General features: G+C 43.4%; 1 protein-coding gene across 1 annotated transcript in view; it reads left to right on the top strand.

Moving 5' to 3' along the window:
• suclg2 (succinate-CoA ligase GDP-forming subunit beta) overlaps positions 1 to 13,246 on the top strand; it is a 111,384-nt gene that overhangs the window by 50,290 nt on the left and 47,848 nt on the right. The window contains exons 5-9 of the mRNA XM_030092287.1: positions 1,192 to 1,344; positions 2,751 to 2,840; positions 4,298 to 4,394; positions 8,738 to 8,899; positions 10,473 to 10,615. Of these exons, the coding sequence (XP_029948147.1) occupies positions 1,192 to 1,344; positions 2,751 to 2,840; positions 4,298 to 4,394; positions 8,738 to 8,899; positions 10,473 to 10,615 (645 nt within the window). The remainder of the gene's footprint in view (positions 1 to 1,191; positions 1,345 to 2,750; positions 2,841 to 4,297; positions 4,395 to 8,737; positions 8,900 to 10,472; positions 10,616 to 13,246) is intronic.

Below are 13,246 nucleotides of genomic sequence, written 5' to 3'. Positions count from 1 at the left end.
CCCCTTACTTTCAGCCAGCTCCTCTCACGGCTCCTTCCGCAGAGTTTAGCTGCGATCAAACGGGTGCCACACTTGTCAGTTTTTCCAGAAAACACCTACGGCGAAAGACACTCAAAAACGGGCTCGGAATTAACTCTGAGGAGAAAAAGCAAACAGCAGAATAAACCAGACAAATCCTGAATGACTTGCGGAGTAAGAAAAGACGTGACCTCCGGTTGCACATCGACCGTAATTGTCTTACCGAGAACATCGCCGATGGCGCAGAAATCAGACCTGGCAGAGAGCAGCCCGTGACTGACCTGCAGGATGGAGTGCAGTGGCAACGTAGTCAGAACCTGGTGTTTCAGATGACAGCCAGAGCTTAGCTGTCAAGCTGCCAAAGGAGCTTGCATCAGCCCTCCACCCATCCTGCACCACAGAGCCGGAGCGCCACAGAAAAAGGGGCAGCGCTCCTGCATCTACATGGATTTGCTGTCATAGCACTGATAGAGGAGTTGAGCAGAGAAGATGGGGGGGAAAAAGAGACACGGGGCGTAGAAAGTGGTTGAGGTAGACGGCGGCAGGAGACAGGATCGGGGTTTGAGGTGAGAAAGAAAGACCGTGGAAACAGAACACACTCAGATTGGGAGACGAAACGGGCGAGTCAAACGACGGGGAACATGAGAGGGCGGGTGAGTGACTCGGGAAAACAACATTTGGACAAGAAGATAGGAGCGCTGTCTGTTAGCGCCAAGCACGGGGAAGGCTATCCATCCTCATTGACTGGGTGATCGGGTGGAGGCAGAACATAAGGGCTGTGCATGTTCAAACAACCTCCCCATCCCGAAAGCCTGCAGCTCATTAACCACCACAGAACTGATCGTTTCCTGTCAGGCTTCTTTTTTCTCCTCCAAATGAGCTTCTAGTTGCTTCCTCTCCTTCCTCTCTGTTTGAGTGAACATCCAATTCCTCTCTATTTGCCTTTCTGTTCTCCGTTCCACGGCGTCAGGGATTTCCTCTGAGCTGTTCCTCGTAGATCCTGTCAGTCTGCGGTTCCTGCTTATTTGCCTGTGTCTTCAGCTCAGTTTTCCGTGTTGTGTAACTTTTAAAGTAGCTGTTCAATGTAAAAAGTCAGAATATCTTCACTCGTTCTGGATACTAAGGGTAAGTCCTGTATGTAGGCCTTCTCTCTAACGCTGTTTGTCCATGCAGGTGATGGTCGCCGAGGCCTTGGACATTAGCAGGGAGACTTATTTCGCCATCCTGATGGACCGCTCCTGTAACGGCCCCGTCATGGTGGGAAGCCCCCAGGGCGGCATGGACATCGAGGAAGTGGCTGCCAGCACCCCAGAGCTCATCTTTAAGGTACAGAGTTTCAGGTTTCTTCTCATCACTTCAACGTGATGCAGAAACAGAACCTTCCTGAAACTGTCCAGATTGCCCTAAAAGACTCCAGTTTTTTAAATAGATGTTTTTATTGGGGAATAGATTAGTTTCGTCTGGCTCAAAGGAGCATTTTTATCAAGTTGCAAACCTTTTGCTGTCCTTATTGGGTGATCTTCTTTTAAAATTGACAAAAGTTTTCTGTTTGTGCGTTGAAATCCTGCCCGGTTTTCCGGGGAGGTTTGCAGAGCCACACTGTCTTCAGTTTGTACTCGCTGCTAATTCACATTTCAATTTATTGTTCCGTTTGCAAAGAGAGAGCAGAAGCAGGGAATAGTACACACATGCAGCGACACACTGGAGCTTAGCATGAGCAAATACACACAGACACTCAGGAAGAAGTCCTCCGTGATGCTAAAACCCTCAGTTTAGGCTTTGCTTGCAGTTAATCAGCACCTTGTTTTTGTCATAATCAAATTCATTTCATTGCTTGTCCATAATCAAAAGTAAATGCTGTTTATATTTGCATCAGTTTTTTGTGGAATTCATGGATCCTGTTGAACATGTAAACATTTTTTAATCAGTTGCAGTTCTATGATCTTGTTTATCAAGCGGAGTCTTTCAGACCTAAGCTAACCCTTCTTTTAATTTCTTAATAATTTAGCCTTGAAACAGCTTTGCACTGTGTGATAACGGCCGGCCTGGACAAAATACAATCCTGGTGATATCTTTAACCTTAGCTTGAAATCCGATGGATCGTCATACAGTTGAAGGTGTTGGTGGAACAGCCAGTTTTCTGACAGCAGACAGCCTGAGGATCTTCTTCTACTGAAGTTCATGAAATCCTCGTAGCACAGCGTAGCTGCTAATTAATGTCTGACTGAAAACCTAAAAACCTCAGTTTTTATGAGCCTTCAGTTAGCTTGACTTGAAAAGACCATCCACATCCCTCTACCTGCTTGGTTAATTAAGTGTATGTTATGCAGGCATTTAATGGCGTAGATGAGGAAGGAATGTGTCTTCAGCAGTTCAATGCGTGTGTTGAACCGATCCACTGCTGCATCTTTGACTATTTTATTCAAAGCAGCTCACAAATATAATGAATTTCCACAGTTTTGAAACCTTGTTTTTTTTTTGGCGTTTGGTTGATCATTCACCTTTGGTTTTTGGCAGAATTGGTTCATACTTACCTAGATTTGTATTTATCTAAAAGCGTCATCATTGTTATTTTCCACTCCCTCCTCTATTTCCTCATATTTCCCACTCCCCTAATAGCAATACGCTGTAATATGGACATTTGTTGATTTTTCTCATTACACTCAAGCCTCATTTCCTCACTCACTTCCCGCCCTCCTTTGTCGTCTTCTTCTCTCTTTCCCCTCTTACAGGAAGTCATAGATATATTTGAAGGCGTGCGGGACGAGCAGGCACTCCGCATGGCAGCTAATTTGGGTTTCAAAGGACCTCTGCAGAGACAGGTAATGTGCGCTCTGAATTCTTCAAAGTCGCAACGCAAAGACGGTGCGGAGAGACGTGCGATTGTGACACACATGTAGACAGACGGACGGACAGACAGACGCGCGCCCGCACCCAAACAGAGCTCACTCTGGCTATTATTAGTGCTCCAGAAGTGTCATTGCACGTGGCCGACTTGCCAGGTGGTCGATTGTGATATCTGGCAGTGACGCACAGTCCTGTGCCAGGCGGAGAGCCCAGATCACTAATGACACCATTATTTGACAGAACATGCCGCAGATTGATTTCTGTGAGTGACAAAAAAAACTCATCTCAGTTGGGCAAGCTATGATTTTAAAGAAAGTGAAACAAATATTATTTTTGTCACCCCTGTTTTTTTTTGTTTTTGCTTTTTTTCAAAATGGCAGCGTTTTCTTTTGGAAAACATGACAGTAGCACCTCAAGTTCACACTCGAAATGACTTCATGTCAAAGGTTTTTTTTTTTTTTTTTTTTTTTTTTTTTTTGTCTCTTGGCATCAGATGATTAATTTGTTTTCTTTTCCCATAGATCATGTGGTGTGAGTAGTCCATTTAATTCTGAACTGGAACACATGGAATATGTAGAAATTTGATTTGATTTCATTTCTTTTGAACATGTAATCGAATATATACATTTCATGGCTGTGTTTGCATGATTGGAACACTTTTTCTGGGGCTTTGTGTGATTCAGGCTGTTTAATTCAGACATATTCACCGATGCACATAGTTACATATGTACTTCTTTAGTGTGCAACAGAAAAATTGGAGAAGAAAGGATTTTGCTGAGATATCTTGTTGCTTTGACACAGACAAATGGAACTTAGATGACTTTGACACTGGGGTTAAACCTGTGCTCAGCAGATGCTTCCTGTGTTGTAACGACGCTCGTTGGCGCTGACTGTTGGAAAACCTTTTTATTCGCCTCTCTAGTGCCACATTTCTACGGCGAATGCATTTGTTGGATGAGCTGGAAAGAAAATGTTGAAAAATCTCCAGCAGCACTAAACAGTTATTTCGCTGTACACTTCTTTGGTGGATTGGGTAATTGAGGGTTTTTTTTTTTTTTTTTTTTTCAAGCCCATTCTTTCATGACTCGTTTGAACAGGAAATCACAGGCTTCCCTCCAACGACCACAGTGACTTCAAAAGAATAATCTACCAAACACTAAATCTAAATCACCATCCTATATGTAATGATATCTGATCAAAGCTGCGATGTGCCTCAGTCCTTGTCCTTTTTGCTATTTTTTTTTTTTTTTTAAAGCAATGAATTGCATTTTGCCTTTTCTACACGTTCATGCCAAACGTGCTCAGGCGGCGTGGCGGTGAAGGTGATTTGCCGTGTTTTTTGTAGCCTGTGTGGGAGGCTGAGTGGCCTTGGCGGGGCCGACTGCTCCGAGCCGAACCATCAGGTAATTACTGTCCTCTGTGGACCTCACAGGCTGCAGATCAGATTAAGAGGCTCTATGATCTCTTCCTGAAAGTCGACGCCACTCAAGTCGAAGTCAATCCTCTCGGCGAGACTCCCGAAGGACAAGGTACCTTGCAACGCAGAAAATGCTCGTCTTAGTGTGTGTATTTGTGTGTGTATGTGTTTGTGTGGGTGAGCTTGTGTGTTATGTGTGTTCTCTGTCGGGCACCTGCCCATAAATCCAATGAAAGATTTCCACAGTTTAAATGCAGGAGCCATCATTTCAGCAGCCACCTCAGTAACGCTGCGTCTCCTCGGGTCTGGAAGCACTTAAAGAACATGAACTGTACAGTAATTGCAGCACGTTGACATCAGCTTCTTGCCAGCATGACTTTGTCGAGATCAAAATCCGAATGGCTTCGGGGAGCGGAGCGTTTCCGTTTTTTCACAGCATGCCGATGTTTGTTGATGTTTCCTAGCTGTTGATGATTAAGTGAAGGCTTACGCTCCGTCATCAACAAGTAATGAGCAAATAGAGATTACAGCAGAAGCTTCAGACACATCCGACGTAGCCACTCAGGGATGATCTGCGAATAACAATGAAAAATTAAATGGCCACAGTGTCAGCAGGCCTGTGAAATATGTTGAATTAATTTTTCTGCTCCGTATGTCAGTTCTTAAAGAGGTAATTTGTTTAGAAAACCTACAGCTAATCCCTGAGTTCATACAACACTGTGTTGGAGAAAAGGGCTCCGTATCTGATGCGTTTAATTGAAAAGCATCCGCCTGTCTTTCATGCTGCTTTCATCCACTTTTAGATTAACATGCTCAGGGGGAACAAGCGAGTTACAGAGAGAAAGGGAAGCTTGAACCGGTTACCTCCCCTCTGTGAGGTCAAACTGTTAACCAGTAGGGATGCAAGATATCAGGCACGATATCGTACTATGAACTCGTGAAAGCTCCCTGGTACAAAGGCTGCGCATCGTTTTCGAGAATGTTATAGCCTTCATGTATTATTTGTGTATGGAGTGTAAATTTTGACTTAATGACATTTAAAAAAAAAAGTCATATCAGTGCATCCCTGTGAAAAAAATCATATTGTTTCTTGTGTTGCAGAATTTTTTTTTAAAAAATCTGTTCATCAGAGACTTTTTCACCTTAGCGCACAACAAAATGCCAAGCCTGGAGTAGTTAGGTACACCCACCTGCAATCCTTCTTCAGCTGGATGAAAGGGAGATTATAACAAATTAAAAGATTAAAAAATAATCATCCTTAATTAACTGTCTTTATTGTCGTGCCGCCTGGCCTATTACATGTTCAGTCTATTGAAATTAACTTCCAGTAATTAGATTCAGGATAAATTTATTGCGCAGCCGAGCAATAAATAACGTCCCCATTGTCAGTCAACTGTGTGTACTTCAAGGATAAATTGTGAGACAAAGTCTGGATTCAGACCTGCGGCTCGTCATTGTTATGCCGCTACAGCTTTGCCAAATAGCGCTACAGATATTGGATTAATGGAGCCGTAAATTAGCGGTTGGCCTTTCTCAACAAGTGACAGTGTCTGTGTTGTAGCGCATTAAAAACAATGCAAGAGCATGCATTCTTCAGTGGACTGTCAAGAAACTCTCAAATTAATTGTTTAATTATAAAAGAAAAAAATAGAATTGCTTGACATTAACACCCTTAGTGTATGTTAATAGAATAGATGTGTAAGAGATTTACAGGGACATTCTTTCCTTCAAAATTGTATTTCTGCAATCAGTTCCAATAAAGTTTGCGTTTCCCAGTTTATAGTGATGACAGTGTTATCTCGAAACGAGGTAAACAAACTCATCATCACACACTTGTCAATGGAGGACGGAATGAAGTGCAGGAGATTCAATTTGTTTTCACGCTACTTTCATACAGTCTCCTCGTACAGCTGTGACTGTTTTCTTATCAAAAGATAGTTTCCTGTGAAGACGTGGCAACAGGATATTCCTAAACTTAAATCTAATTGTCAGAAGTTGTGATTGCCGTCGTCTGTGCGTACGGGCAGAAAGAAGATGAAAATGTGCATTGTGAGTAAATAAGAATAAATGTTCTCACGACTAAGAATTGTCCGTATTCTGTCCTTTTCTCGAGTGGGAATCTTCCCGCTTGCTTCCAGATGTTGGTCAGTAAGTCAAACCTGCAAGATGTTAGTTAAAAAGGCAATAATATTGTCAAGTATCGCAGTAACTCTCTAAATTTAGAGTGAACACAAATATTCAGTTAGATTACATTAATTCCTCTTTTAGATTGACTCTTTCAAAAAACAGTGCTTTTTCTCTCGGCCCTAATTTTTGGCTGGGATCGGATGGGTAGACACTTTTGCCAGGAACATTTCCTCAGCTTCCGCTGTGACAAAACAGAGTTTACCTCCTTGTAATACGTGTTTCCTTCTTTAATTCAGAAGCAGCACGGTGAGAGACGTGGGTAAGTTTCGGTTTTCCCTCCTGACGCAGATGGAGGTCAGCAGGTCGGCTTTTCAAGCGTTCCTCACTGATGAGAAAGCTGTTATATGTAGACTCAAAGCATCATTCCAGTTCCAGTGATGCCGCTTCACTTGAACTCTTGCTGAACTTGTTTTTTTTTTTTTTTTTTACAGCCAAAGAAACAAGAGTTATTGTCTTGTCTGCCGAGCCGAACACAGATTGACTGTGATGTGTCCAACTCAGACGTATCGCCGCACACACAAGATGCATCGCCTCTTTGATGTTATTTAGTCTTTAAAAAAAACATAAAAAAACTCAGGAGTCTTGTTCAAAGTATGCTTTATCAAACATTGACAAGATTCGTTTGTTATTTCATGATTTCCTATGAATATTAATGAATAAAATGACTCCTTTCATACGGCGGGTTGGTACAGTGAGGTACGAGCTTCCTCCTGCAACCAGCAGCAGCAGCAGGAAGCAGCGGCTGTGATTGAAGCAGGCTTTGTAGACAGGCTTCACATTAACATCAGCTCATTCTTTCATTCGATTTGTTCACACATCGCAAGGGAGCGCAGCTATTTTCCGGCAGGCATTCCACAAACGTGTATCGGAAAAGGAAAATTTCTCAAGGGTGGAAGATTTGTATTTTTTTTTTCCTGTCTTCGTTTTTTCCCTCCGTCTCATTTGGTAATAGCTGAATTCATTTTGTAGATAGTCAAAACAAAGGGAATTGTGTAGTGGGAGAGATACTCTAAGTGGAGGACCCAGTATGTCTACTCCCTCAGTCCCAGGAGAGTCTGTCTGCTGCATTTAGCGTGTGTGTGTGTGTGTGTGTGTGTGTGTGCATGTGTGTGTTCGTTCGTTCGTTCAGTTTACATTTGTTTGTCTGTATGTCACTCTTGAAGCATTTCTCTTTCATGACTTCCTCTTCGAGCTCTAATAGACATATTATGCTGATATTAATTTAGCGGGTTTACTGTTATAGTAATAGTCCTATTAATGAGTTCATTCATTAGCTGGATCTTTTTTCTTCTTTTTTTTTTTGTAAAGATAGCAACCTCATGTGTCTAAATAGGTTTATGGGTTTATTGTACTTCAAGAAAAGAGTGTATTTTATGAACAGATGTAGAGGCTTAAACAGATTTTTTTGAAATTATACTTGTCTGATCAGTTATAATTTAAAAACCGTCCGTTATCTCATAACGACCTTTCACTTCACTGTCTGACAGAGATAAAGCTGAATTTTCTTCGGTCTCTCTGAGGCCGCTTTAATAGCGCTGACCCTGCTGCTAATGTACTTCGATTAAGGTGTAGTCGTTTTAAACAAAGCACAGCAGTTTGAACCGCCGAGCTTCCCCCTCGAATCGGTTATAGTTAATTATTTTAACACACGTTTGTTACCAAAAGTGACAGACACTCCATGTTTTTCCCCGTTTCTTAATCTCATGCAAAGCCATGTTAACTGGCTCCGGGCAGCAGCTATATGATCACAGCACACACACACACACACACACACACACACTCATACGTCAGTAGTGACATTTTCCTCATTAAACTTGCAACAAATGCAAATAAGTTAAAAAAAATCTTTCAAACTGTTGAACAGTTTCTTTAAGTTTCAGTCTGTGTTTAAGCATAAGCTCTTTGACTAATTTGCTTTTTTTTTTTTCGCTGCTCCAGGTGGCTTCATGAGTGTGGCGTCTTTTGAAATTCGCTCTCTTTGAAGTATTAAGAAAATGTCCATTTACTATAATAGTCTTTCCCTCAGAGGCAGTGTCAGATACACACACCTTAGTGAGCCAACCGCTGAAATAATTAAGACCAGTAGGCCGAGGGGAGACCCTTCACTTCATTAATTTCAGGTTTTAGAAATGATAATTAGCCAGCTTTTCATGTCTGACGCCTTCCTCCCCCACTCTCCTGCCTTGTTCTTCCTCCCCCATTCCTCGTCGCTCCTGACTCCTGTCTCCTCTGTCGCCGTCCCCGTCCGTCCTCGTCCTTTTCCCCCAGTCGTTTGCTTCGACGCTAAGATCAACTTTGACGACAACGCGGAGTTCCGGCAGAAGGCCGTGTTCGCCATGGACGACATGACTGAGAGCGACCCCACCGAGACGGAGGCGGCCAAGTGGGACCTCAAATATATCGGCCTGGACGGAAACATCGCCTGCTTCGGTAGGGACACACCAGGATGCACGCACACAGAGACACACACACATGCACATGTCCCCCGTCCCGGTAAATGAATTCTCCCGTAAGCGAACCCCTGCTGGCGTATGGCTTTAATGCGTCTCCGAAGTCAAATAAGTGAAAAGCTCGGACACAGTTAAAACTTCGTCAAACTGAAGGCAGCCCGGGCTCCGCTCCAGTCCACATTACAAGCCGCTTTCTGAGGACTCCAGAAGGAACGCCGCCGTAACCAATGCGTTCTAATTAGCCATAATCCGCCCAGAAAGTCTCCGGCGAGCCAGATTGTTAGCATTCTCATTAAAGGCCCCCTCTCTTGTCATAAATCAAAGCTTTTACAGTGTGCAGCAGCACTAACAGGTGCTCCTGCTTCTTACCCCGTAGCCTCATAAACACATTAGATGTCTGTTAGCGCGAGTCCCTCCTTCACGCACACTCACACACACCCCGTTCCCGCATCCCCAGCTCCCAGACTCTCTTAAAGTAACAACAGCTTTTAAGGCCCTGCAGCTTCCTTGAGAGCTCTGTAAGCCACCAAAGTGACAGCTGTTAAAGCGAATTTCCCTTTTATTGAGACCTCGGTCGGGGAGCTTGCCAGGACACAAGTTCAGCTTGGCTAAACCAAATGAGGTAAGACATTTTTGTGCACTTGGCTCCGGCACAAACCCAGCAGGGTGGAGGCGCTGGCGGTTGGCTAAATGATGACACAGTCCAGAAGCCCAGCCGAATCTCTTTTAATCAGAACTCTTTTTCTCTGAAGTGGAGGGTTGAGTTGTAATCAAATTTTCTCTCTGTTGCTTGACTTGAATGCTCCTGATTAGAAGATCTCCAACTGATACACGTTTCAAGTCTGACATTTCTGCGGCTATTTGCTCCTATTTGGTGGATAATTTAGTGCTAGATTCCTTTGTGGGTGTTCTTACGGCGCGGGCCATCTTTCCTTCAGCGCCGGTAATGTTATTTTAATTAATTCATGTCTGCTGGCATTGCACTTTCCTCTCCGGGAGTTTTGTTTTAATTTCTGGACCTCGGCCTGTATTTCACGGCCAAATTCAGCCTCATCATACTTAACAAATGCATAGAATTTTAAATTATTATTACTGAATATTACTGCTAACTGGTGATAGTTTCTCCCAGCGTGCCTTCTCTTTTTCTTTGTTGAAGAGATCACCATAAAGCAGCAAGGAGAGAGTATGTATTACGCATTTAGAGAACCGAGTATAATGAAACTTTTTTCGCAATGACTTGTAATGAATTGAAAGTTACACTTTTAAACTGCTTCTTCCTCTTGTCTGGATCCCAGCTATAAAGAAGCTCACTTGTTCCTTTTTCCATCTCTTGGGAGAAAATGAGACAATAAAGTGACATGTGGTTGTATTATGACAGTGTGGTGTTTTTATAACCAGGGACCAGACTTAGCTCTGGAAGCTTATCCGACACTGAGTGATATTTCATTTATATTTGCATTAAATGCTCAATTCAACCCAGAAACTTGAAGATAAATTCACATCCTTTCTGCAGCAGCCCAGTAAACTGTATTCTCTTCCCTTCGTGTTTCCAGTGAACGGCGCAGGTTTGGCCATGGCCACGTGCGACATCATCGACCTGCACGGGGGGAAGCCCGCCAACTTCCTGGATCTCGGGGGCGGAGTCAAAGAGCGGCAGGTGTACGAAGCTTTCAAGCTGCTCACCGCTGATCCCAAGGTAGGAGCACTTCCTATATTTTGAAATTCAAGGAAAACGTCGTATTGACAAAAGAAAGCCGTTTCTGCACCTGTTGAGTCCTCTTTGATATTGCAGTCATGTTCCTCGCCTGAGCAGACTCATAAAGCTCCGTCTTTCCGCTTGCTGTTTTGTCTCGGAGACAACAGCGCTCATTAGAATAGGGACCTTGGCACGTGTCCATGTCTCACTGAGGAAAAGATGTGTGATTATATGCCATCATTTTAGCTGCTGCCGCATGATAAATTGGTGCTCTGTACTGCGCAGTAAAAACTGGGCTTTTAAAGGCTTGTCATGGCGCGCACATTAACACACACACACACACACACACACACACACACACAAACACACAACTCGGAACAACTGCAAAACCTGAAATCAGAGGCGTCCTTCTGAAAATCTTCTGAAAAGGCTGTGGGGTGAGTGGCAGCTTGGGGCGTTTTACAAGCGACTGTGCTCTATGTTCAGATCGCTAATAACTCCAAACTAAACAGCATGAGCCTTGTAACAATACCGCCGCACTGATTGTGTGTTGACAGTCATCACATCACTAATTCCCCCCACTGCTGTCAGTCCTACATCCCCCAACTGATCTCCGGGCTGGCTCGGCGCTCGCGTCTCTGGCAGCGCTCGGCTGTATGGAATACAGAGTCCAACACATTCCGCACAAATTCTGTCCTCGGCTCACCTTTTTTGGTTTTTGTTTTTTTTTTTTTTAAGTTCGGCAAACGCACGCTGATTCCATTTGCCGGGAAATGCTTTCATGAATGTGACTCACGCTAATTTCTTTAAAGGATATCGACGTATCTAAAAGTTTTTCTTTTTTTCCTTAAAAGACGTCCTTCCAGGACGAGGTACTAATTGACCAGAGCTGTTAATGCACCAAATATATACCTCTCTCTCTCTCTCTCTCTCTCTCTCTCTCTCTCTCTCTCTCTCTCTCTCTCTCTCTCTCTCTCTCTCTCCCTCTCTCTCTCTCTCCTTTAATTTGACATGTCTGATTTTTTTCTGAGCTGACTAGAATAAGGATAGCTTACTTATTTTTAAGTATCTGGAGACGACGGCGATGCGGTGAATACAGATCCGCCGCGTGCGACGTGATGCACAGTCCTGCTCTCAAAATAGATATTCCGTCGATGTTACACTGCCAGAAAACTCATTTTATCTACATCGAATCCCTGAATCTTTCACGGTGGCATTTTTTTTCAAAAGACACGGCAGTCAACAAACCGGCGTTACACACCTTTTGTTGGATGAATGTTAAAAACCGACTAACCTTAACACCCCAGCAGGTGATGCATTGCCCGACTCAAATATCCACTGTGTGATCGATTGGTCTCGTGAATTCGACCCGGTGGAGTGTGGAGGAAAATAAAAAACCAATATGGTAAAGAAATGAGGGGAAAAAGAGAGGCGGAGGAAGAGAGGGTGCCTGCAGAGCTTTGAAGAGTTGTCAGTCTCACCTGGGACAGGTTTGTTTTTGTTTTTTTTTTCCTATATTTGGATATGCAAAATACCAAATTACTAATTAAAATCCCTCCTTCTGTCACCTACAGGAGCATAGATACAGTAGTTACCAAAAGGTTTGGGCTGGTTTGAAACTGCGATCCGACGTTCCAGCACCTTGTGGGTGTGTAAACCCAAGGAGTTTATCCTCAAAGAAAATTAACTCATTGTTACAGAATATAAGGAAACTGTATTTCACACATTGTGTGTTTTATGATTCTTTCAGTTTTTTTTGGAATTGTACAGACTGATGGAGGGTTGCCAAGGTTGACGCTGGTAAAAATTCAGGAGGTTGGGAGTCACTGATTCAGAGGACGTTGCAGGAAGATTACAGAGGAGCGACAAACAGACCCTAAAATTCCTAAAATCTGTTCATATATGCCGTCACATCCAGAACCTCTTCATGACATTGGCTTTATGTTGCAATGGATTTGGAGCCAATCAGCTGCCTGTATCTCATGAAAGCAATTTTGCACACGAGTAAGAGACAATCTCTATCCTCCTCCTCCTCCTCCTTTCTTTCTTTATTTTTTTTGTTTGTTTGTTTCTTGGTTTGATTCCCCAAATCCAGATGGGGGAGTAAGCTGCTGCCTGTTCCTCCTGCTGCTGTGTATGGAAATAGACTCCACCCTATCAGTGGATGAAAAAAAAAGAAGAAGAGAAAAAGTAGCATAGGATTGACATTAAACTGGGTTGGAAGCACCATTAGCATTTCAACCAGGGGAGCTGAGAAACCTGCTCTGATCTGTGGAGGGGAATGTTAATCATTTCACAATATGAGCCAGTCTCTCATTTGCATTTAGTTTCCTCTCGCTTTTCTTTGGGCTCCACAAATTACCGCTCACCCAACCTCGAAAACAGCAGCCGAAGCCAGCATTAAAATCACACCCAAGGTTCGGTAAATGCGAGGAGGCGAAATGTATTGATCTCAAGCGTCGACTCTCTTCATTTACTTTTCAGCGGCGAGGCGGCGGCGCTCACAGCCTTCAGATCCGCGACCCTTTGTTTACCATACATCCACGGTCTAAACTCCCAGACGGACCGGCTCGCCTGCATTTCACATCATATTTGCTCCTCTGTGTTTTAAACTTTTGCTTTTACATAACA

The sequence above is a fragment of the Salarias fasciatus genome, chromosome 5 (assembly GCF_902148845.1).
Source record: "Salarias fasciatus chromosome 5, fSalaFa1.1, whole genome shotgun sequence".
NCBI lineage: Eukaryota > Metazoa > Chordata > Actinopteri > Blenniiformes > Blenniidae > Salarias > Salarias fasciatus.
This window is presented reverse-complemented; position numbering and strand designations above follow the sequence as displayed.